Source organism: Gadus chalcogrammus, chromosome 21, assembly GCF_026213295.1.
Source record: "Gadus chalcogrammus isolate NIFS_2021 chromosome 21, NIFS_Gcha_1.0, whole genome shotgun sequence".
Classification (NCBI taxonomy): Eukaryota; Metazoa; Chordata; class Actinopteri; order Gadiformes; family Gadidae; genus Gadus; species Gadus chalcogrammus.
Window position 1 is genome coordinate 17000604 of NC_079432.1, and position 25339 is coordinate 17025942.

Sequence of the window (25339 nt, forward strand, 5' to 3'; positions counted from 1 at the left end):
CGCGCCAATCTAGGTCCGGATTGTGGCCTTCTTGGCTTTCCATACGTCCCAGGAGCGGCGTGCCGCGCCGCGGCGCTATCTTTCCGTCCAATTCTATTTTTGCCGCGAGCCGCTGCTAAACCGCGTCAATTTCGACAGAGCAGGTCGAGCCGGGCAGGAAGTGAAAAGTAAAAGCCATAGAGCATCCGGTCAATTTTCAAACTAAAACACAATACTCAGCTCATGTAACTTCACATCAACATTATTACGTCATCACCGGTGGGTCTCAGAGGGTCGGCAACATTGACGACGAGAGACTCATTGTCGAAGTTCAACAACATGAAGTCATTTATGTACCAAATCATCCTTTTTATAAGGAAAATGTCAGAAAGGACAAAGCGTGGCATTTAATTGCAATAGTTTTGGGAGTGGAAGGTGAGTACATTAGGTTTAGAATTATCGCGTGATCTCGTGATCTCGCGTGAATACTGGCTGGCTGGCTGGCTCGCAAGGCAGCGCTACGCTGCCGTTACGCGCCCGGTAGGAATGGACGCAGGGCAGAGGACGCAGCCGTTCCGCGGCGCGTACGCGTCCGGTGGGATCCCGGTGGCGCACAAAAGCCTCCGTTTGCTGGGCTGACCCTAAAAAAAACGATTCAACACAAACATAAATAGGTATACATAAATAATGTAATCTTGTGAGCGAGTAAATTGACATTGGTGACAGTGGTGTTTAACACCAGCTACGTCCATGCAAAATATAGCAACGTTCATTAAGTTGCAAAAACGTTTGAAAAGTGGCACAGGTCTTTAGGCTTGATTATTTGCATTAACATGATGAATCTATAAAAAGCAATACGGCACAAAATATTTCTGAAAACTAATATAACTTCACTTCATCTGAACGTGTACTGCTCTGCCATTTTCAAGAACCCGCCCAGTGAACGCAGAGGATTGTGGGTAGTTTTGGCTCGTCTAGGATGCAGCGATGCATCCTTGAAAAATCTCGGAATTCTCAAAAACGAAGGACCCGAAAAGGGGGCGTATTTCGAGTGTCCTCAACATTGGAACAGTGCTTGTCGGCGTTCGATGACGTAGCGTCCTTAAAAGGGCGGCCGTTGAGCATGCTTCCTTGACATTGGGAAACAGCCCTGACACATACGAACTAGAAGTGAACAAGGAAATTACGAGCAAGTGACGTAGTTCCCGCCCAGACGCTGATTGGCTGATACGTTTGCCACTCTGCATATTGACTTTTTGGATTCCGTTTTGGATTCCTCTTTGGATTCCCTCTTTGGATTCCGTTTTGGATTCCGTTTTGCGGATTGAAATGTCATTTGAATATCGCGACACACGGAGCGTGGCGAAGTGGATTGCAATCACGGGGACGCTATAGCTTTTCAATTTGTATGAAGGAACTCAAAGAATTTGACAAAATGTTATTCTATTTGTATTGTTATAACTTTTGCAAATTTAATTGAGGATTGCATTGTCACTTTGCATGTTAAAATACACTTTGAATAACGTATTTACAAATTACATTATAAAATTGCATAATGAATTGTCAAATGCATAATGTAATTCCAAATTGCATTGCCATTTGAATTTTGCTGCATATATGCTTCCATACCCCCTTTTCGGGTCCTTCGTTTTTGAGAATTCCGAGATTTTTCAAGGATGCATCGCTGCATCCTAGACGAGCCAAAACTACCCACAATCCTCTGCGTCCACTGGGCGGGTTCTTGAAAATGACAGAGAAGTACACGTTCAAACGAAGTGAAGTTATATTAGTTTTCAGAAATATTTTGTGCCGTATTGCTTTTTATAGATTCATCATGTTAATGCAAATAATCAAGCCTAAAGGCCTGTGCCACTTTTCAAACGTTTTTGCAACTTAATGATACGTTGCTATATTTTGCATGGACGTAGCTGGTGTTAAACACCACTGTCACCAATGTCAATTTACTCTCTCACAAGATTACATTATTTATGTATACCTATTTATGTTTTATGTTTTTTTTAGGGTCAGCCCAGCAAACGGAGGCTTTTGTGCGCCTTAGGGTGGCGCACAAACATTTGTTTGCCGGTGGAAGGGATAGTGCCACTATCCAATGTTGTAAAATTAATGCACAACCGATCATTTGCAATGTTTGTAATTTTGAATGAACGTATATAATTGTATTTTATATGATATACTTATGTGTTCAAAGCACTGGTAGATTGTAGGCATATATGAATGAATGAATCAGATCATATATCCAAATAAATACACGTTTATCATCTCTTTCTTTGTCTTTTTCCCCCTGCATAATAGTAATCAACCGTACTGTAAATGTGATGCATGAATTAAGTTCTCAGACAATTTCACTTAGTTTTATAAAAATTGAATGGATTTTCCTTTTAATAAAGACAATTCGATCAACCACAACAAAGCTTTTGTGACTTCCCCAAAGAGGCTCCATGCGAAGGAGAAATGACCGCATTCATAACAGACAAAAGTCAAATAAATATCGATCAGCTTGATTGCTGCCATGTTTTATTCATAAGCGCACATGTGTTTACAAGCGGACACGCAGTATTAAAAAGCGGAAGCGCTTCCACACTACCAAGTCGTTCCCAAAGTCAGACGTTACAAACGCTAGGAAGCACTCGAGCTAGCACTCTAGTCTCATCTCCATAGGAGGCGACTAGCAAGGACGCGTCCTAGCAAGGCTGCAGCCTTCACTTTGGGAAACAGCCATGGTCTGACCAGCGCGGTCCGGAAGTAGTGGGGGGGGGGGGGGGGGAGCCGATGTGAGATAACCCTCGGCTTTCTCGCCTGGTTTGTGGTGCTGCCTTCTGTGGCTAAAGTATTTATTACAACCTTCAGTAAGGTCTTGCTCCCCTTGTGGCTATGTATGGTATTTACGGCTTATATGTTTGGTCCTGCTTCATTTGGTCTATGTGTGGGTAGCTTAGATTCTTAAATTACGTAACACTACCATTTGTGTTGAGCTGACCAGTGTGTTGAGTTTTTTTCATTCAATTTCCAGAGACAGCGCAAAGAAACTGCTATCTCATGAAGGAACATTTCTAAAATGGTCATTGCAAAGGTGATGGGAACTACCGTATGGTTAAAGATAAGATTTGAGAGTTAGGGTTAGGGTAGGTAAAGAGAGACAGAAGAAAAGAGCTGAAAAGATTTTGAAAATAAATGCTCCCTCCCCCCCTACGTATCTACATGCATAAACGCAACTGGGATTTGAAGTGGGCTTTAATATCCTTGGATATTAAAGCAGGCTTTAATATCCATGGATTAGGCCAGGTGAGGCTGCTTAACCCAGCCATCACACAATCCACAAACCCAAAACACAAAATTGAGGCTTTGGACAATCCTAAATCAAATCCTGCAACCTCCCCACCCATGAAAAAGAATACTAGAAACTGGACTCTAACAAGGATGACATACCTAACTAAAACAACCGCTTTACAGGGTAACCGTACCTTAAACAGAAACTGTTTTTATTTTTAGGTTGCTGGAAACATGGCTGAGTACACTTTGCAATGAGGGGGGCAGTAAGTAAGGATAAGGGACAGCGAGCTGTAAACACAGACAGGGGTCGGGGTCCTGTGGGGTTTACCTTATCCAGCTGATTACTGCTCCCTAGAAAATCTATATTTTGACACAAAATAAAAGTTTTGTTGATCAAAGCAAGGATTTGATTGAAATGATACGGTTGGAACTGCATGCGTCCAAGCAACGCACACTCAGGAGCTTTCTTAAGATGAGCCTACCCTAATATGTGTAACTATAATTATTTTTCTGTGTGTTCTCGATCTCTTTTTCTATTCTGTACTGGGGACAGTGCAGCAAGGAACCATGAATTGAAAGTTTGATGCTCTCAAAATAAATAAATTAATAGAAGAAAAAGTTATTTTTCTGAATGAGCAATTTTTTGTGACTTCTTTCTGCAGAGTGAGATGATCCAGGTCCTTTAGAGTCTATGAAAAGGAAGAGCTACATCCATAGCAACAGTCTGTTATACATAGGAGTGGTCTGCTATAAAAGATAACAAACCTCAGAATGCTGTCGTTTACCAATAAGAATTGAGCATTCAACAAAGCTGTGTGATAATTAAACACTAATTGGCATGAGTAGCTAGCTCTTAAATATAACCTACAGCGCCTTTACTAGCCTTTTTAAAACAGGAACAAGGAATATGCTCTATTTTGCCTTTCGAAAATTATGAAAACACAGAGGCTCATGAAACGTTTATTGCAGATGGTCCCAGTACTAATGCAGACAGATACCGCTAACCCTAACCCTGACCCTTTAAAAGGCCCTTTCTCAGGACATTAGGCCTTTTATTGTTCAACAAAGGCCTTTATTGTCAATAAGATATGATGGCTTTTATTCCCACATTTTTTTAATTCAGTCCACTTACATGATTAACCCTGCATATTGTGTTGAGGTAATTGTTTCTGCTACAAAGGAAATTATTGTTAGTGATACCCTGTCTTAAAATGGGATCCGGAACCAGAGGAAAATCTCCAACTAACACGGATGCTGTGATTGCAATGCACACATTTAGTTGCAAAATGTAAGGCAATCTTAGTCAGGGTTATGGAACTCCTCAATCAGTTCAAAACTGAAATGAAAATATACATGTAGATGAAGATTCTGAAGGATATGGACATCCCACTCAAGGCTATTCAAGCGATGGAAGATGTCATTCCCTATATGAAAGACACAGGTCATGGAAGATGTCATCTGCTATATTTGAATGACATGGCCGGTTTAGAGAAACGGATCCACATCTGAACACCTTCTGATGAAGGTCGTTATGGACATCATTTACACTTCTAAGCCTACTTCCCATGTAAAAAGAATGTCCAAGCATTGGAGAGCATGAAAGAGTTTATGAACCTTGTTCTGCGAGGGCTCGATTGAAGGAAACCAAAGTTAGACACACTCAACTATTTGAAGAGTTTGATGGATCACAAGACCGTGCGGGATAACTCAGGCCAGTAAAGGTAGATCATTAGCATTGAGCATTAACATTATTCCCTCGTGTAGTTGAGATTATTTTTAGAATAACTGTTGATCAAAGGATTGATGACAAGCATTTGTAACCGGCCAGCAAACATCTCCAATCTTTTAGAACTTTAACCTAGAGTCCACTGTCCAGGCTTATCTCTGTTCAATGCGCATCTTGTGCTTAAAATGTTATTTAATTATATCTGCTCATGCTGTTGCCTAACTTATTGAGTCAGCTTTGGGGGGTCAAACCATCAACAGGTTTCATGTAACTTTTAATCGGCTGGCCAGTAGCCAGGCTTCATAGCTTGACTGATGTTCTTGAAAAAGCCCTTCGATTATTATTTTTTTACTTTTTCCATTAAACATTCCTACAGAGCATTTTTAGAAGTCCTTTGAATGGAGCTTTTAACGCTAGGTGGCAGTATCCACCACCTATTATCTCTGTGTGGGACAGACTCCAACTTCGAGGCCATGGCCTAAATTGGTCTAATTCGATGCATATTTAAATCAAAGGTGAACTTATTGCATAGTTGTTATGCCCCTGTTCCTTTGTCTTTCTTTTCTTTGTTGTGAACTATGTATTCTATGTTGAATATTGTTTTTAATAAATGCTTGTTTGTTTTCATAACTAATATTCACATCTATATATACAAACCTAGTCCTAGTCCTACTTTGAAAATATTTCTGAACTCCTGGTTGGCACCCATAAAATGAAGTTTGCACTGATAAATTAAACCACTGTAATGCAATATGTTGCAGAGTTACAACACAAATTTATGTGTTTCATTACAGGGCTCAACAGAGATACACTGGAAAAATTGTACATAGGGTTAGGAGCAAAGAATAAGAAATAAGAAGAAATAACTGAACATTATCCCAGTTTTTTGTTTTATGCTGGTGTTGTTCATGTAATCGAGTGACACATGCTGGATAATGCTACCGAATGTCTACCCACCATTGATTTGCAGTCTCACATTTCATTTCAAACAATGACCAATCAAGTGCATTGATATTGTTTGTCATACAGAGAATTCTGGTTCATATTTCTAATGAAATCATATCTTTATAATCTACTGATATACTTTAGTTAAACTTCCTTGTGTAATTTGTGTCATGACTGCTGAAATGCTTAAATTGTGACTTTGATTTCACTTATATGTTCAATTAAAACAAACGTTCATGGCCTGTGTTGTGTTGTGTGCCACTTGTATGTACTCACTGTGATCACATTTCTCCTCTGTGAGGACATTAAAGAATAAACCTGAATCTGAATCTGAAAATGCAGAGTAAGGATCCATTGGTTTGGGGTACACAGGGAAAGAAACAACAAGTGGCATGACATGTCAGGATGCTAAAGAGCAGAAGACCAGACACATCATCTACTCATTGTTTGATTATCAGACATGACACAATTATACTATCACTGCTGGAACTCCTTTTGATAACCAGAGCTTGAGCTGTGTGTTCATGGTGATACCGTAGAGTTGTAACTATTGGCAACGTTTTGGAACAATAAAAAGACTATTATTAAGAATACGATAATCATTTATTGCGATTGTTGTGTTTTTTATTGCAATTGTTTTTATTCGGTTGCCTTTGTCATTGTTTTCCTACCAAAATATAATGAATTATTATTTGTATTATTATTTTTATTGTTATTATTTGATTGTATTTGTTCTTTTGATATTTAAATAAAAAATAATGAAGTTACTCCATCCGATGCTCTTTATTAAAATGTGTCCAATGCTTTTTTTGTACAATTGACCACATAGATGGGTGGTTAATTAATCAACAACCCCACAGCCATTTTCCTTTGGTTATCATGGGTTTAGACCTTGTTGTTCCTTGTGTAATGCATTCTCTTCCTGATTAACTAGTTCTTTGCATTGACAGAGTGCATGACCTCATCCTGATACAGAGGTTTCTGAGACTTCGCTAATTAGGGTAAAAGGTTAGTGGCTGCCTGAAACCCAAAGTGCAACATTATTCCTCTCAGATTATTGATTATTTTGACTATGCCAGGACATCTTAATATAGTACTGATTTTAAGACTAAACATCAAAAATATTGTTATCTGTTTTTATTAATTTTCATTAACTATTCATCAATGTATCTTGGCTTCGTGTAACATGTCTTCAGTGAGGCACCATAATAACAGTACCATCGTTTCCTCTCCTCCCTTCTATAAAACCACACACATCACTTAGTATCTGTTTTGAGAACATCAATCATGGCTTCAACATGTATTTTATAATGTCAAAGAAGTTGTTGAACGTCCTTTGAAAGTTTAAATGATTGAATGTGTAACTTTTTGTTGAGTTATTGTGTTTCGGGCCTAGGGTTCAAAAGTGATCAATTCCATTATGACCTGAGTCCCTTCTCTAGATAGGTGATGTCCTTCAAGTGTTTATTATGGAAATATCTTAAACATTTCTAATACCAGAGTTACAAATCTATTTCAGCATCCGTAGAAACCCAAGTATGGAAAAATACTCAACCTGGAATAATCAACCCCATGGTTTTGAAACTGTTCTTTAATTTGATGCAATCAGCCTCATCATCACCGAGTGCTGACAGATAAGTCTTTGTGAAATGCTTTTACCTTTGGCCTGCCACAAGGACGGCTTAGACTTTGGAACCAGGGCAGTACCGTTGCTGCAACTCATGCTGATCCCATACAGTAAGGTGGGAGAAGTATAAAAGACACAGAGACAAAGCTCAGAGATCAGTCTTGACGGAAACAAGAGGACTACCCTGTAGGAACTCAAAGAGCTCCTTCTAAACCCATCATGGGGGGTATTAAGATATTCCTTTGGACCTTGCTGGGAACATACGCATTGGCCCGTGAGTACCTTTTGAAGAAAAACTAAATGATTGAGGTCTACAATGCCAATACTAAATCCTTAGTAGATTTGGATTGAGGAGAATCTTTTTTATGTTTTTGTGAAATTGTATCTGTGGGTTGATTTTACTTTGAATGGCGTTTTGAAGAATTTAATGAAGAATACGGTGTACTATTCGAGGGAGTAACATTAGATTTTTACGTTTAATTTTCATGGTAAAAATGTTCCCCAAATGGGAATTCCATTGTTGTTCTTTATGATCTCTTAAGTATAATATTATGCTTATTTCTGCTAAACAAAATATTTGGGAAATTTGAACGCAAACTCTGATTTTTTGCATAACATTTTACGTGCATTGATGGTATGTTTGGAAGAGAATCATTGTTTCCTTGCTTTCCAAATTTGCAAGCATTCTTATTTTTTGACATTTTACAGAACAAGAAGCGGGAAATCTTGATGGATCATCTTCAACATGTTTTTGTAAGTTGTACAAAGTCATCAGCAATATAAGAAATACAATCGATGCTATTAGAACAATATAGTTGTGTAGTGTTGATTAAAGTAGGCCTAGTTAGCTTTGGGATTGAAAAGACAGTTTATGTTCCCTGAAGTCATTTAGTTCAGATTGACTTCATCAGCAGCTGTACGCTGCCCGTTGACCCCGTTATGATGACATCATCATCATTATCAGATCCTTTTGATACCTGAGTCAACGCTACTAACTGTTGATTAGCAATTCATGATTGTACCATAGTCCATGGTTCCTTTCTTCTTGGCATAGGATTGCAACTATTTAAAATCTGACCTCACCAAACAGATCCGCCTTTTAATTAAAATAATTATTCTTCCAACTTTTTAGTGGCCAAAAGATTCAAGAACTTCAGGAGGTTTGCGTACGACTACGAAGTGGAAACACTCAATGGCGTCAAGGGAGCGACTCCTGTCCAGAACGGCCCCAAAGTCTCCTGCAAGGTAGGCGCCAAACTCCTGCCCCTCTCCTGCCAACACAAACCATTCCCCCTCAGTGTCTGGAGAAAGACAGAATACCTAAAAAACTCCTCACATCTGTGGCACAGGTTGAGCTCGAGGTACCCCAGACGTGTAGCTTCATCCTGCGCACCACGGACTGCTCTCTGACCGAGGTCACCGGCATCGATGAGCAAGGCACCCCGGTGTTTGGACCTTCTGCCGGTTCGGAGGCCTTCAAAGCTGCCATGGAAAAGTAAGAGATCCGGCATTCGTTTGAATCCAGTTGTTGTGTGTTACATAGTGGTGATCCAGATATTGATTTGAAGATGCTCCCATATTAATTGATGCATTTATTCCTAACATTTATTCATGAAATATATTATGTAAATAAATGAAAGCACAAATCAAGCAGACCGCTATATAATCATAATCGAATAAAAAACACGATAAAACAAAAAGCAAAATCGTTTTTTCTTTGGAAGCACAGGTAATGCAGATTGGCTCAGTTAACCCTTTCCTTTTTCCCAGGAACGCCCTGATGTTCACGGTGGACATTGAGAATGCAGTCTCCCTGTTCCCTGAGGAGGGAGAACCCAAGAGCATCCTGAACGCCAAGAGGGGAATCGTCTCTGCCCTGATGGTGCCTGCCATGGAGGAGGACAAGAGCCGAGGAATGGTAGGCTTTGAGTGTGTGTGCTGTGCGCGTGTGATTGTGTGAAGCCGTCTGGATTTTCAAAACATAGAATTCAGGTTTGGGAGTACGATCTGTTGTATTTTAGACCCAGATAAACAATTTGCGTAATGGCAAGATAAGCAGCCCCAAACGCAGGTGGTAAATAGCATCCTGTAACATCATGTTCTCACAAAGGCAGTCCACATGCTGGTCAAAGTCCACCACATGCTTATCTCTATGATGACATCCACGTTGCTGTCATAACAAGTAGTCTAATCTAATCTGGAATTCAATAGGGCAAATAATCCCATTAAATGTGGATTATCTTTTAACCGTAATCGCCTTTAACAAAAGTACCTAATGTTGGTAATACTGAATGAATATTATTATGAGTAATTATTAATAGCAATATTTTACTATATTTCAATAACTACTACTACTACTACTACTACTCTACTACTTAAGATAATGCATTATTATTGTTAATAATAATAATAATAATATGCAAATAACCAAAACCAAGCGATTAGCAATTAATTTCTTTCACCTGTCTTTCATGTTCTCACAACAATCCATGCATTTTGTTCCCCCCAGACCACCGTGCACGGAGAATGTGGCACTGACTTCACCGTCACCTCGGGAGAGGCAACCGATGTCACCGTCAGCCGGGACCTGTCCAAATGCAGCAGCGCCTCTCCCCAGAGAGAGCCCACCAGCCCCCTGGCCCTGATCTCTGGCATGGTATGGATGGTCCATTTGTAGATATTAAACGTAGAGTTGGTTGTTTTTTTACCCAAACCTGTTATGACTCTAGTTTGTTTTTCAAGTACTTTTCATTTGGATAGCATTTAATCACAAATGAATGGTTGTCATAACACTTATTAATATTATATCAGAGATAATCAAAACATTCAACAGCAGCTCTTATTTGTATTTGTGTACATTAGGGTATTTGATGTATACTCGTGGTGCTTTGATGCAATGAACTCTAACTCTCTATCATGTAGTGCTCTTCATTTTTTCCATTTTTCCAAACATTAAATGTCTTCCTCAAACCCTCAGCACTACCCTCTGAGCAAGTTGATTGGCAGCACGCAGACCTGCAACTACAAGTTTGATGCCAGCAAAAAACACATGGTGTCCGCAGTCTGCACTGAGAAACATCTCTTCCTGCCTTTCTCTAGCCAGTAAGTTTTGAACAACAACACAGCTCTGCTCTATTGATTCTCGGCCCTCTATTATGGTTGGACGTGAATTTATTCACGTGTATGTTCACGTTAACATTCATGTCAACATACAGTCCAATCCGAACAGTTCGAGAATTATTTTTGAGGCACGATGCCAACTATAATGATTAATTTGCTGAAATATTGACCACCTATTACCATCAACAGAAATGAGTATGGGATGTCCACCAAGGTGAGCCAGACCTTGTTCCTGAGGGAAAGCAACAAAATCAACGACAGGATCTTCAACCACAGTGAGTAGAAAGGCTTTAGAGAGCACATTTTACTAAAAGACACACAACGCTGAAATGTCCCTGTGGCCATTGTCTAAACCTCTTCTATCTCCTCCCTCTCTGAAGACGCCAACAACCTCCGCTCATTGCACATGGAAGCCACAGATGACAAGGCCATCATCCAGACTAAGGAGGCCGTCCTTGCCAGCCTGAGGGAACTGAGCACTCTGGCCCAGGAGACGGAAGGCCAGCGGCGCGCCAGCATCTTCCACACGCTGGTCACCGAGCTGCGGGGCCTGAACGATGAGGTCCTGACCACCTGCACACCCGAGATGATGGAGCTGTCCAGCAGCCTGACATGGCAGGCCCTGGCCCAGTGCGGCACCCCCGAGTGCACCAGCGCCATCCTGTCCGTCCTGAGGACCTTCGAGCCCGACGCCATCGAGGTGGACGCCGTCGTCTACGCCATGGGCCTGCTGCCCAGCCCCTCTGCCCTGCTGCTCAAGGACATGCTGCTCATGGCTCAGTACAAGCAGAGCAAGCCAATAATGTTTGCCCTGAGCAATGTGGTCAGGAAGTAAGTGAAGAAAACTAAAGAATCCAATAACTTCAGAAAAAAATTAAACAAAGAGAATGAGAGAATTGCAGGTTGTTATATCTTATCATTTGCCTGTCGTTTCCAGACAATTCCAGGCCGACCAGCAGGTCACCCCTGCTATCACTGCTGTGGCTGAATTCATCGCATCCCTTTTGAGCTCAGACTGCCCTGGGGAAAAAGATCTCACTTACCTGACCTTGAGGGTAGGTCGCCATTAGCTTTTCTTAAATCCTATTATTCCATTAAAACGTAAAATGGTAAGCTTAATTTCAATATTAAAACAACAATTATTGTTCATTTGTTTAATTTCCTTACTCACTTTCTAGGTTGTTGGTAATATGGGAGAGGCCATGGAAGCCGCAGATCCCTCTATTAAGAGCACCCTGCTCAAGTGCATGAGACAGCCTGCCACCACCTTGTCCGTTCAGCTGGCCGCCATCCAGGCTTTCAGACGCATGCAGCTCACTGATGAGGTAAATAGCACTCCCTTGTCGTCGTGCTTATATGTCTTGCCAAGGTTATACACACAGAAGTCCTCTTGCCTCTCAAGTCACTAGGGGACACAGGTGGATCAGCTCTGTGCTCTGTGTTACCATATAGGTGCGTGCCAACCTCCAGAGGGTCGCCACATACGCCAAGGGTGCAGTGCAGAAGCGCCTGGCCGCCTACCTGATACTGATGAGGAATCCCAAGACCAGTGACCTGGAGATGGTCAAGAAGTTGTTCAAGCAGGAACAGAACCCACAGGTCAAGGCCTTTGTGACATCTCACATCTACAACATTGTGTCCTCCACGGATCGCAACTCCAAGAAGTAAGGATACCTACATGTGTACACAGAAACAAATGTTACTTGAAGTTATTTTTCAGATTTAATTTTTGTTCCCCTTCCCAGTGACTCAGCGCAGCGTAGGACAGTCATGGCGAGAAACAAACATAATTGTGCAGGTGTAGCAATTGTTTCACCATTATAATTATGTTTGCTAAGGTTCCTTCCATATTTTTTTCCCCTTAGGCTTGCCAAGAGGATTATGGAAGTCCTGCAGAACACTGATGTGCCCACTCATACCGACTACACCACTCTGTCACGCAACTACAAACTGGGAATGGCACATAAATCCATGCAGGCCAACACTAAGGGTAACATCATCTTCGACGTCAGCAGCCAGCTACCCAGAGAGGTCATGCTGGAAACTACGATGGAGGTCTTTGGTTACACCGTGGATATGTGGGAGGTACGAACAGCAACACTTCAACGCATGGGCTACGTCATTAAATGTCTGCAAGTAATGAATGTTTTCTACATTACCTGACTGTTCCAATTTTTTAATCGTGTCGCTTGCTTGTAGATCGGCATGGACGGAAAGGGCTTTGAACCATCTGTCGAGGCTCTGTTCGGAAAGAACGGATTCTTCCCTGACACCATTTCAAAGGCACTCTATTGGGCAGTAGACAAAATGCCATTCACCAAGGATAATGGAAATAAGGTATACTTTTGGTCGATACATTTCCTATAAAGAAATGTAAAACTATCTATTTGTGTTTAAATCTCAATTACCGTTTTGACCTCCATAGGTACCTGAGAACCTCGTTAAGGAGGTTGTTGCTAACTTCAACAAGCTGGTCAAGGAGCTCCAGGCCCAGGAATCCCCTGAGGCCATGGCCTACCTGAGGATCATGGGCACCGAGCTGGGCTACATCAAGGCCAGTGACCTGAAGGGCTACGCTGAATACGCTGCCATGTACTCCGATATCTTGATGAAGATCATTCCAACAGAGGTAATTATTCCTCTTCATCCTGTTGTATGTACTACCTTTTATGTTGATTATGCTCATTTGGTTCATCAAACTATTTCCCCCTTTCCCTGTTTCATCAGACAATGCAAAAACTGATTTCCAACACAGACAACGAGTTCTTTGCTCACTACATCTTCATGGACAACAAAGCCTCTGTGGCGACCGGATCCGGATTCCCTCTGAAGGTTGCCATGGCTGGCATATTTGCTCCTGGAGCAAAGGGAGGGCTTAGCATGACACCGAACATGGTAGGTATTCTTATTTTCCCCTGTAACCTTCTTGCCCAGGTTATAGAAATAGTCTTGCAAATCAAATGATTATGTTTGTTTTCATTCCGTACAACAGGAAGTGTCCTTCAGGCCTTCTATGGGTATTGAGTTGGTGACCAAGATGGGAGTTCATGTTCCTGAGTTTGTAGACACCGATGTTGCGATGCATACTACCATATACCACGAGAGCGCTCTGAATGCCAGGATCTCCATGGAAAACAACCAAGTCAAGCTCTCTCTCCCTGCCCCACAAGGCTCCACCCAGCTCTTCAGCGTCAGGTACCGCTAACAAACCCCTCGTGAGTCCCCGCCTATAACATACATGTATGGGAAGAGATGATTTAGAACCCCTATTTTCCTCTTCTCTCTTTGAAACAGCAATAATGTGCTACTTGTGAACAATGGCCGTGAGGAAGTGATCTCAGCCAAAGACGAAGGCAGGACAAACGTTGTACAGTGCAAACCCTTCTTTTCGGGATTGAAGTACTGCACCACAGCCCGTTACTCCGCTGGCATCAACAACGCTCCTTACTTCCCCCTGACTGGGGAGACTAAGTATGTTCGACTCCTTTATCTACTTTAACATCGTTTCGATCTGTTATGTTGGATCGTTTTACTGTTATAGATGGGTTTGTGTGAGTTAAGCATTTGCCCTCCATAGGTTTGCTGTGGAGATCCAACCTACTGGGGATGTGACTGAGTACACTGCCACCATCGCCTACAAACTCCTCACAGAGGGCAAAGGACGCCAGGTGGACTCTTTGAAAATGACCCTAAAAGCAGAGGGTACGGATGCATTGTTTTGACATTGATCATCAATATTTAGCTCATATATTCTATGTATGCCCAGTTTTTAAAGAGACAAATTCTAACAAACTTTAAATATTTTGCTTCCCTTTGTGACTTTAGGCGCTGCGTCAACTGAGGCCTCTGTCAACATGAAATACAACAGGAACAGGAATGTCTTCACCACCAATGTGCAAATCCCTGATTATGAGGTGGAGACCGGCATCAGAGTTGGCATGGTGGACAGCACCACAAAAGGCAGATCTCTTACCTTTGACATCACCAACCAGAACATCCCCCAGTTGTCTCTGATTGGCCGTGCCAAGTAAGTCAATACGTTACCCTCAATCAAGCGCTCGATTGTCTGTCCAAAACCTTTTGACAATTTGTTAAAGAGAAATGTGACACCTACTCTCTGTTGAAATGAATTCAGTTGGAAAATTGCTTAACCATTTGTGGGGGGTTTGTATATATTGCAGACTTCAGGACCAGACCGATGCGATGCTGCAGATGCAGATGATAGTGCCCTCCATGAAGACTGACGCTTCCATCACAGCCACTCTGAAAAACTCTGAGGACCTTGTCCTGGAGATCAAGAGTGATGTCAAGCTCCCAGCGACCAACTCTGTCCAGGCAGTCGTCTTCAAATATGGTATGATATATGTCAACTATTTGGGACTGTAAACCATCCAAAGACTAATGTTGTTGTGAATAGTTGCTAAAATGAGAGTATTTTTTTGATTGAAGGTAAGGATCTGGCTGAGGTTACCCTTATGTCAAACATGAATTCGGACATCAAGACGCTCCAGCCCTACACGGAGGCTCTCCAGGACTGGATGGAGCAACTTATGAATGAAGTCCTGGACCAGCAGGTGGTCAAGACGGACATGAAATTACGTCATATCTACAACAAGGCTCTTCAGGTTAGAAATAATCATTATGCGTTTCATCATTTCACAATTTTAGAAAAGAAACATATATATTTTGGAATTATTAATAAACATAGTAGACCAACCTAACACAAAACCTTTTTTTTTTTCAAAAGACTGGCAATGTCTGGATGGACAAGCTCGCCTACGATGTTCCTTATGTTCACACTCTGAAGAACAGCCTGGCCGAGTTGGAAAAACCTACCATGCCTGAGAACCTGTTCATGAATCTGTAAGTTGTGATAGATATAATATATACATGATATATAAATAAATACTATTTAAACTTTTGCATGCAATGTAAAAATGTGCTCTAAAATCATTTGTTTTTGTTTTTTTACTAGTGAAAGCCAGTTCAGATACCAGTTCAACAAAGACAGTGTATCCTTCACTCTTGCACTGCCTCTCGGAGGAAAGACATCCCAGGAGCTCCGGATCCCTCCCATGCTCACCACACCGCTCATTTCTCTGCCTCAGATGGGACTTGAGGTTTCTCCCAAGGAGATCAGCATTCCCACATTCACCATCCCCTCAGACTATGACCTCACCTTACCTCTCATGGGAATGATGGAAGTGTCTGGAAAGGTCAAGTCCAACTATTACAACTTGGAGGGAACCATCTCTGCTGGCAACAACACAGTAGAGTCGCCTAGCTATGTGGCAAAGATCAAAGTCATCGCTGACAGTCCCATGGAACTGTTCTCATTCACATCTGAGGGTAAGTTGATCTTGCTTGATATGTTCACAAATGTTATTTCAAAAATAGAATGTCTTAGGGTAAAATAACTGTATTTTTACTTATGTTGTTCTGTTTTGATTTAAAGGAGCTGCGGAAATTAGTGACACACCCCAAGATGCGATCAAGGTTATCGTCGGTGGCTCTCTGAAGCACAGATTCATTGAGACAAGTTTTGAGGTCTTGGAAAAAATTGCCATCACAGACCAAGTGTTGTCTACTAGCAGCTACAATGGGAAGGCCTTCAGCCCCCTGGGTCTAGACACATCTTTGGACATCACCTCTCAGTACGCTCTGGCTTCCAATATGCTTACTGGAGATGCTAACATGGATGGAAGTCTGACAGTTGGATCCATGTCAGCCAGCACCAGCTATTCCCAAACCTTTTCTGCTGAACCTTTGAAGAAAGAAGCAAAAACTGAAGCCACACTGAGAGTAAATTCTGCGTTCCTGGAGGTTTTCAACAAAGCCACAGCCACCTTCGCTAATGAGCAACTACTGATTGAATCCAACACCAACGTAGACATTGACCCACTGAAGCACACCACTAAGTTTACCTTTGGTTACCAAGATGCCAAACTTACAATCCAGTCCAACTCTGCCACGATGGCTGATAAGAAAATGATTCGTAACCAGGTAGATTTCACTGCCACTAGAGAAGGGGCCACTATCAGGGTAGAAAATCAGGCTGATGATACAGTGAACAATGTCTACTCTCTGCTTTCTGGTTCAATTAACCCTTCCAGCATTGAGATCAATAGTGATGCCTCTCTAAACATCTTTGGAAGCCGTGCCTCTCACAAGGCAACTACGAGCCTGAACACGATTGGCCTAATCAGCAGCTGTACCACAACTGCACAGAGCAACCTGTTGACCTTTGAGAACGTTTTTGCTGGCACAGTTGACACTTCGGGAGCCACCATGACCATCAACACAAAAGGGGCCGTTAAGGAGAACACAGTGGAATTGAATGTTGATGCCAAGGCTCTCATCTCAGAGGTCTATCTCAACAGTATACTCAAGAGCAATATCTTTGATGCCAACACCAGGAATAGGTTGAACCTCAGATTGAATAAGGAAGGCTGCTCCTTCTCCAACAACATGGTGGGATCGCTTGGTGAGATGAAGACTGACAACACCCAATCCCTGGATTTAACACTCAGATCTCTGTCATTAAGCTCCAAGACAGACAACATCCTCAATACCGGAAACTACTACAAGCATGACATCACAGTTAACGTTGAGAGTTTCACCACTTCAGTCAACGTAAAGAATGATCTGAGGATTTTGGAAGTGAACTTTGAGAATGAGGCCCAGTTCGTAGCAAAGCCATACACAATAGAGATGACTGGCATTACGACAGGATTGTTGTCTGAAGAACAGCTCAGGCACACTTATGAATTCAAATTTGTTGATATGATCCTTTCTGCCAAGTGCAACACAAATGGTCAACTCCTGGGTTCTCAAATGACACATACCAGTGACATGGAGATTGCTGATTGGACCATGAAGTTCAACAACATGGCTAACATCAATACTAAGCCTCTCCGTCTTGACAGCACTGTGAAATCTATTGTTACACCATTCAGCATGTCTATTGATGCTATTCTGAATTCAAATGGAGAAATCCAACTGTATGGAGAGCAGAGTGGTGAGCTCTACAGCAAGTTCCTGCTGAAGGCAGAGCCCCTCTCCATGGTTCAGTCATTTGAATACAGGGCTTCAACCACTCACGAGCTACAAAATGGAGCCAGCTACAAGACAAACATGGACAACAAATTCAACAGCATGATGACCCTTAAAGAGCAGAGTGTCACAGTGGGCATTGCATCTAAAATGAACAACCATGCATTTGATCATGAATTAACTGCATTCAACAAAGCTGAACAAATGGGAATGGCCATGAAGGGAGCCCTCGCCACGACCTTCTTCAATGGAGCCAGTGAGAACCATGACTACTCCATCTCTGGTTCTGTGATTTATGACAAGAGCAGCGATACCCACTTCATTCAGATTGCATTTTTAGAGTATCTGCCAGAAACTATTGAAGAATTTAAGAATCTAGTTGTGAGGCTGGTAGACAACAGCATGGACATGCTGAGGAATATCGATGCCTCCTATGAAATTACTGCCCAGATTCGTGGAAAGATGGGAGAGCTTAAAGATGCCATAGATACAATTAATCCCCAGCAGCTCATGCAAGACCTTAAAGACTTTGTTCAATCAATGGAACAGTACATGAACAACATGATGAACAAGTTCCCAACTGAGGAACTTACCAACATGCTGAAATCAATCAAGGCTGATATAATGGAATGGATCAAGAAAAACAACATTGATAACAAGATCAATCGTATTTATGTACAGATTGAAGAGTTCCTGTCCAACTATGAGGTTGAAAAGATAATTGAGAAAATCATGGATGAGGCCATTGCAATTATGAAACAGTACAGGATCAGGGAAAGGATTCAGTCTGCATTGTCTGCTCTTAAAGCAATTGATGTCCAGCCTATGTTTAAAAAAATAATGGCGCCAGTGAAGGAGTTGATAAAGGACATGTATGCCTTTGACTACAAGCAAATGGTGGAGGATGTCAGCATGTATTGTATCAGAATGATTGAAAACATCAAGTCTTATGATTATGAGACATTCACCATGGAACTGAAAGACAAAGTCTCTGAGATGACCAGGATTCCTTGCTTTGGAAAACTCTCTGGAGAGTTCAAAATTGTCTCACCTAACTACCAACTCCAGACCACTGCTGATCTGGCGAACACCACCACTACAGCGGTCACTCCAGAGTTCAAAATGAACCTTAACTCAAAGGCAACCTCCACTTTTGACATCCTTGCCTACACTTTGGATACCAGCGTATATTTGGCCATGCCCGAGAGAAGCCGCCTGGCTTTCTCTGAAAACATCAAGGCTGTACACACTGCATTTACCATTGACCACCAGGGCTCAATGAGTCTAATTGGCCTATCGGCTCAGGCTTCTGCCACGACGAATGCCAAGGCTACAACTGAGCCTTACGAAGCAGAGATCGTCAGCAAGGCAGAATTGTCCATTGATAGCGAAATGTCTGCCTCTCTGGATACAACATACAAACACGGAGTCAACATGCCACTCCTCAGCCTCTCCAGTGATGCTTCTGCTAACCAGAAAATGAATGCACAGATTAAGGATGGAATTCTTACTATCAATGTTAACAACAAGGGTCAGGGAACATACGCTCTCAAGGATCTCTCAGATGATGTAGCACACAAGAGTGACATGAAGGCTGTGATCGACATCTCCACAGCCAAGGTGACTTACAACGACGAAACCAAGAGTGACCTCTTCAAGTTGATGGAAAATGTTGCTGCTGATATCCACTTTACTCGCTTTATCATCGTTGAGGGCAAGGTTGAGACAGAAAGTCCTTTCATGAAGAACAGTATGGCTGTGATGAAATTCCAGGCTAAGACTGAAGACCTGAAAATTGCTTTGGATGCTTCTTATAATGGTGAGCTGGTCGGACCAGTAGCTGGAACTCTTGCAAACTCTGTCCTGGCTGTGGTCGCCCCATATGAGCTGATGTTTGACACCAAGAACAAGGCCAATGTCAAAGTAACCCTACCCATGAAACTCATCGGAAAGACAGATTTCCAGAATGATATGGCAATCAGTGCCAATTCTGATGTGCAGCAGGCCAGTTGGACAGGTCTTGCAAGGTTCAATCAATTCAAATACTCACATTACTTGACAATGGACAATCGTGAGAGGGAAATTCAGATCTTTGCACGGGTCAATGGAGATGCCAATCTTGATGTTCTTAAACAGCCTATTACAGTTCCTGAAATAAATGTCCCATTCTTTGGTCTGACAAGCCCCAAACTGGTAGACTACTCTCTGTGGGAAGACACTGGACTGAACATGCTCCTGGCAACAACTAAGCAGACTATCGATTTGGAGGCCAAGCTCAAATTCTCTCTCGCTCAAATGCAGACGGACATACTTATCCCGGCCCTGAGTGATGCGACATACGAGTTCTCCATGAAGTCAGCATTGATCACGCTTAAAACCGATGCAAGTATTATGAACCAAGGCGATATTACCATGAAGTTGAATGCCTCCTCAATCTCCACGCTTGAACATCTGAATGGACAAATTGAAGGAACTAGCATAATGAGCCGAGTCAATGGGATCAAACTGGCATCTTTGTATTCTCTAAAGCACACAATGGTGGAGGGAAACCATGACAGCACGATCAGCTTTACCGAGGGAGCTGTGGATGCTTCCATTAAGAATTCAGCAAAGATTGAGTTACCCATATTAAAAATGGAAATCAACCAGGAGATCCTTGGAAATCCACAGGAGGGAATCATCATCTCTGTGTCCTGCCCATCAAGTGGACTTGTTGGATTCCAGTTGCAGACTCAGGTTCCACAACAAGTGAGTGGAAGAGTCTACGGCCGTTACCCGGTAAGCCATGTTTCCTTCAATTTGCTGACTGACGAGTTGTTTTTTAACCGATGTTTGACATGCTTATACTGACAATAGTATGATATTGTATTAACATATTCTTACTTTTCCAGTCTGCACCCTCCGATGATGTTGAAATCTTGGCCATGAAGATGTCTGCAATGAATTGGGAAAAGCTGAGTATCCAGACAACATGGAACACGGAGATGCCTTATGAAATGATGCTGAGATTGAAAACCGCTGTGCCTGCAACCTTTCAAATCCAGGAAATTGTCTCTATTCAAATTGGTAAGACCTACAACAAAATGACCATGCTTGCTTCAAATCTTGCTGGTCCGATTGAAGAAGTTAAGAGACAGGGTACAGTAATGGTAAAGAGGTCTTATGACAACTTGAAAGATATGGATATTTCTAAAATGTCCAGCAGGGTCTCAGATAGCACTATGTTGATTCTCAGAGAATATCAAAAGAGCATCAGAATTATCCTTGATGCAGCCATTAAATTCCTCAGAGAGACCAAATTCCAAATGCCAGGATATGCCGAGAAAATGTCTGGCCTTGAAATCTACAGCAAAATGTCCACCTTTGTTGCAGAAGTAGCCGAAGACGTAATTGTAAAAGTTCCCGAATTAGTTGCCAGAAAGTTTACCGCAGTTCTTGAAAATTTCCGAGGGCTTCAATTCAGTTTCCCTGGCTCTAGTCGCATTGTCAAAGGAAATGAAATCCTTGATGACTTAGTAGTTGCAATGAAGAGAATCAGGAGTCAAGTAATTGCAGTGATAAAGAAATTGGGGGATATTCAATTAGAAGACATTCTTAAGAGGGTGTCTGTGTTAATAAATGCTTCAGTTGAGAAAGCTGATCAACTCTTTAATTCCCTTAACACTCAAAATCTAGAAAAGGTGTCTGCTTGGGCTTCTAATGTGTATGCTGATGCCATGAATTCCAATGTCCTGGCTGATTTCACCAAGCATATTTTTGAGGCCAGAAGAATAGTAATGGACTATTTCAATATTATCAAAACCAGGTGCCAGGATGTTTTAGCTGACATGTCTGTTGAACAGCTTCAGGCTGACATCCAGGCCTGGATTGACATCATGGTAAAACGGTTGAATGCTTTCCACAACAATGTCATTCAGTATCTTAAAATGAATACAAAAACAGTTGAGCAGTATGTGCGAGTAAGTGACAGACAGATGGATATTGACATTCCATTCCCGTCGTTTGCTTAAAAGCCACTAACTTGCCAACATACAAGTTTTGTTTTACTCAATAGCATGTCTGGAGTTAAATTATTATGTAGCAACATATAAAAAGGTTTTTCAACCACACACAAGTATTGTCCATGATGCCCATACCCCTGACCCTATTATTTTGGTTTATTTTCTCTCTGTAATGTGTAATCTTGTTGAAGATACTATACTTAAATGGTGTAAATTCCCCGGTAAAAAATCATCAATAAAGAAACTGTACTGCATATATACCAGTGTATGACTATTTATTATTTATTATTATATATTTTATGTATCATATAATTTACAACAGGGCAGAATATCTGGGTCCAGCCGACACAACATCACATTATTGGCTTAAAGCGAATTATTCTGCTGTTTTCACACATTGGAAGTAGTGAGACAGAGCTTGTAATCTCAAATGATTCAATGTACTATTAGTGATCTTCTAGTCGAAGATTTAACCAAGTCAACATAAAAAAAAATTCATATATTAGAGAAACTTTTATAAAATGGTAGTTTGAAAAATAATCTCATTAGAGATGCTTGCCTTTGGCTGAAAAAGCATTGACATAGTGGTTAAAATGTTGTGGTGGAAGGGCTTCTCTAACTATTCATTCTACTTGTATTGCGCAACAAATTGACTTCATGGGTAGGACAGAATTAAATACACAATTTTGTTGTATATTTATCAAGGTGTGATTGAACAGGCATGTGAAATCAACAGGCATAAATCATGTTCATGTTGAAATATAATAGAATAATTCCAAACAATCATATCACAATATTTGTAAAAATAAACATTTATTATAAATATTAAGTCTTAAAGCCTGTGTAGTTAAAAGGGTTAGAAATGATTTCAAAATGTTGATTTATTTTGTTGATAGGTGTGGGCAATAATCAGGGGAATTTGGGGGATTTTTATACATTTGGGGCTTGCTTGGGTCCATGGGTGTCGAGTAGTGTGAGATAAATCTACTGCTTGCTTGAAAAGAGGACCAAAATACTTACTTTTTTATCAACAATATCATATTCCAGGGATGTCTTTTAATAAATGGTTACAAATTCTCCCTGACTGGGAATGCAACTAGATACTGCCATCATATGGGTTGTGGAAGAACCAACCACAGCCTGACGGCTAAAGGAATGGATCATGTGTTGCAGAATGTTTGTTCAATACCTGGAACTATTATTGGCTACCTTTATTTACTTTTCATATTTATATCATATATTGTTCTATTTCATCTTAATGCTGGTAAGACTGATATGAAAATTGTATATATTTCCTCTGATGACTGAATTCAATATAGTTATATATTAGTTGGAGGTGACTGGTTTGGAGCTATTCATTTCTGTTGCTATTGAGTCAGAGGTAAAAGGAGGAATGTGCATGTCATTGGCACCACATTTATACCCACAGTAAATAAACTGAAATGTCGATTTGTTGCCTAACTAAAGTTTCTCTGTTATAAAAAAATGTCAAATGGCGTATTTTGCTCAATGAATAAATAACTCTACAGGCTGAACTTTCTCAGAATCGAATTACAGATCAAGTACAATGTGAAATTACTAGATTCTAATGAATGACCTGCATTTAGTCCATCTTACATATCCATGGCTAATTTGCAATTATTTTGATTTCTCATTGTTCAAAGCCTTCTCTATACCCTTCTTGCTTCCTGTCGGCTGTTTGCTTCATATTTTTTTCGTAGTCCGAGATTTAGGCCTACACTTTCAGGATATGGACATGAGCTTAAGCAGTCCTCTTGTTATGATGCATGTTTTCTTTTTTAATACTAGGCCAACTGCTTTATTGTGTTGTGATAGTAGCCTACCTGTCAGACTGTCGTACTTCAAACCTTGCAGTTTGGTATTCTAGGCAGACCATTGCTCAATCACACAAATGCACATTTTACTTTACATCGGCAAATTTCCTCACAGATAGCAAACTTGGACCACCCTTAGTGCATTTGTGTTTATTATTATAAACAGGCATAAATTCAAAGGATTATTTCTTGCCCGTGTGGGGGCATGGGTAAAGGGGGGTGTCACAAATATTTGGCCTGTTAAGCCCTTTGAGACTGTAATGGTGATTAAGGGCTATACAAATAAAATTGAATTGAATTGAATTATTGCCATCACCATTACTCTGCCTCTGATGCGTTCTTTTTTTAATACTGTATTTTGTCACTATGTAATCGTGTCAGAAGGATTTGAATTCCCAGAGGCTAAAAATATTTATGGACATAATAGCCATATCAGAAAGTTGCATATGAAATCTCTCATTGTGCACGTGAAACAATCGATTTGAAACTGACCTCAGGCTAGCCTTCAAACCATTTCGTGTAATTTTATCGTTGATTCCAAAAATAAATCTTCCACAAAAATGTTTTTAGCCTACTCATATATTAAGAGCAGAGTACTAAAGTACATATAATAGAATCATTTAACTAAGCAACACATGTTAGGCATTCATTCATCATGTGATAATAGAGTGTGTGTGCAATAAGAGTTGAACACACTGCGGCCTTGGCCATAACAAGTCCCACTTCATCTTGACCACAGCCCCAGTGTTAAAAAGCAGCTTTTAGCAAAATGTTCCATCACAGCAAAAGGCAGCAGTTCACACAGCCACCCGGTCGTCTTTGTTTTAAGGATGCCTTGGTTGCGGTCTCAAACACTTCCCATATCCCATCTTTGGTTTTAGCAGAGCACTCCAGATAGTCATACGCCCCGATGCGCATCGCCATCGCCCGTCCATCGTCCGCCTTCACCGGCTCTTGTTTTAACCTCGACAGTTCATACTTGACGGTCTCGTCGTTACGTAGATCCTTTTTGTTGGCGACCAAAATGATTGGCACGTTGGGACAAAAATGTTTGACTTCTGGGACCCACTTTTCCGAAATGTTCTCCAGGGAGTCTGGACTGTCCACTGAGAAACACATGAGGATGACATCAGTGTCCGGGTAGGACAGCGGACGGAGGCGGTCGTAGTCCTCCTGACCGGCGGTGTCCCACAGCGCCAGCTGGACCTGCTGGGAGTCCACCTCGATGTCCGCCACATAGGTCTCGAACACCGTGGGGACGTAGACCTCCGGGAACTCGTCCTTGGAGAACACGATCAGCAGGCAGGTCTTACCGCAGGCGCCGTCTCCCACCGCCACCAGCTTCTTCCGTATATCTGCCATTAGGTTTCAACTTCGATAGCCTAACTATAGCCTGCGTATAACATTGGGAGCACTTTATTCTTCTTCGATTACAATGTAAAAGCATGTGATACTCAGACTAACAAAATGGGACTGTCTAAAGACGACGCACTGTGTTTTGAACAGAACATTGCCAGTAACTACTGCCCTTCGTTTATAAAGCACAGGCGTTTTCTAAATATAGCAATCCAATCGGAAGGGGGGAAGTGAGATCATTTTTGGTTAAAGCGAGAGGTGATTGGATCCCAACATTTTCCCTGATGTAAGGAGGGTCTTGTCCTCGAGGTCCCACCCGATCCAGACCCAGCTCGGATCCGCACAGTCCTGCTACGCAGGGACGTCATCATATATTTGGATTCCCATTTTTTTTTTTTTACGTTTT

The 25339-nt window shown here is 41.4% G+C and overlaps 2 protein-coding genes across 2 annotated transcripts; one reads left to right on the forward strand and one right to left on the reverse strand.

Moving 5' to 3' along the window:
- The first annotated feature begins 7697 nt into the window (after positions 1-7697).
- Positions 7698-21998, forward strand: LOC130374467 (apolipoprotein B-100-like). Its single transcript, XM_056581244.1, has 26 exons — positions 7698-7842; positions 8277-8321; positions 8701-8813; positions 8918-9063; positions 9339-9486; positions 10078-10224; positions 10546-10670; positions 10878-10963; positions 11069-11519; positions 11626-11743; positions 11867-12013; positions 12141-12352; positions 12554-12773; positions 12888-13025; positions 13114-13317; positions 13416-13583; positions 13681-13883; positions 13983-14159; positions 14266-14390; positions 14514-14715; positions 14870-15042; positions 15138-15313; positions 15436-15551; positions 15664-16037; positions 16144-20519; positions 20633-21998. Exons 1-26 carry the CDS (start codon positions 7788-7790, stop codon positions 21749-21751), a joined length of 9564 nt encoding a protein of 3187 aa, XP_056437219.1. The 5' UTR covers positions 7698-7787; the 3' UTR covers positions 21752-21998.
- LOC130374469 (rho-related GTP-binding protein RhoB-like) lies at positions 21981-25120 on the reverse strand. The gene has a single exon (XM_056581253.1). It carries the CDS (start codon positions 24937-24939, stop codon positions 24355-24357), a length of 585 nt encoding a protein of 194 aa, XP_056437228.1. The 5' UTR covers positions 24940-25120; the 3' UTR covers positions 21981-24354.
- Positions 25121-25339: the final 219 nt, after the last annotated feature.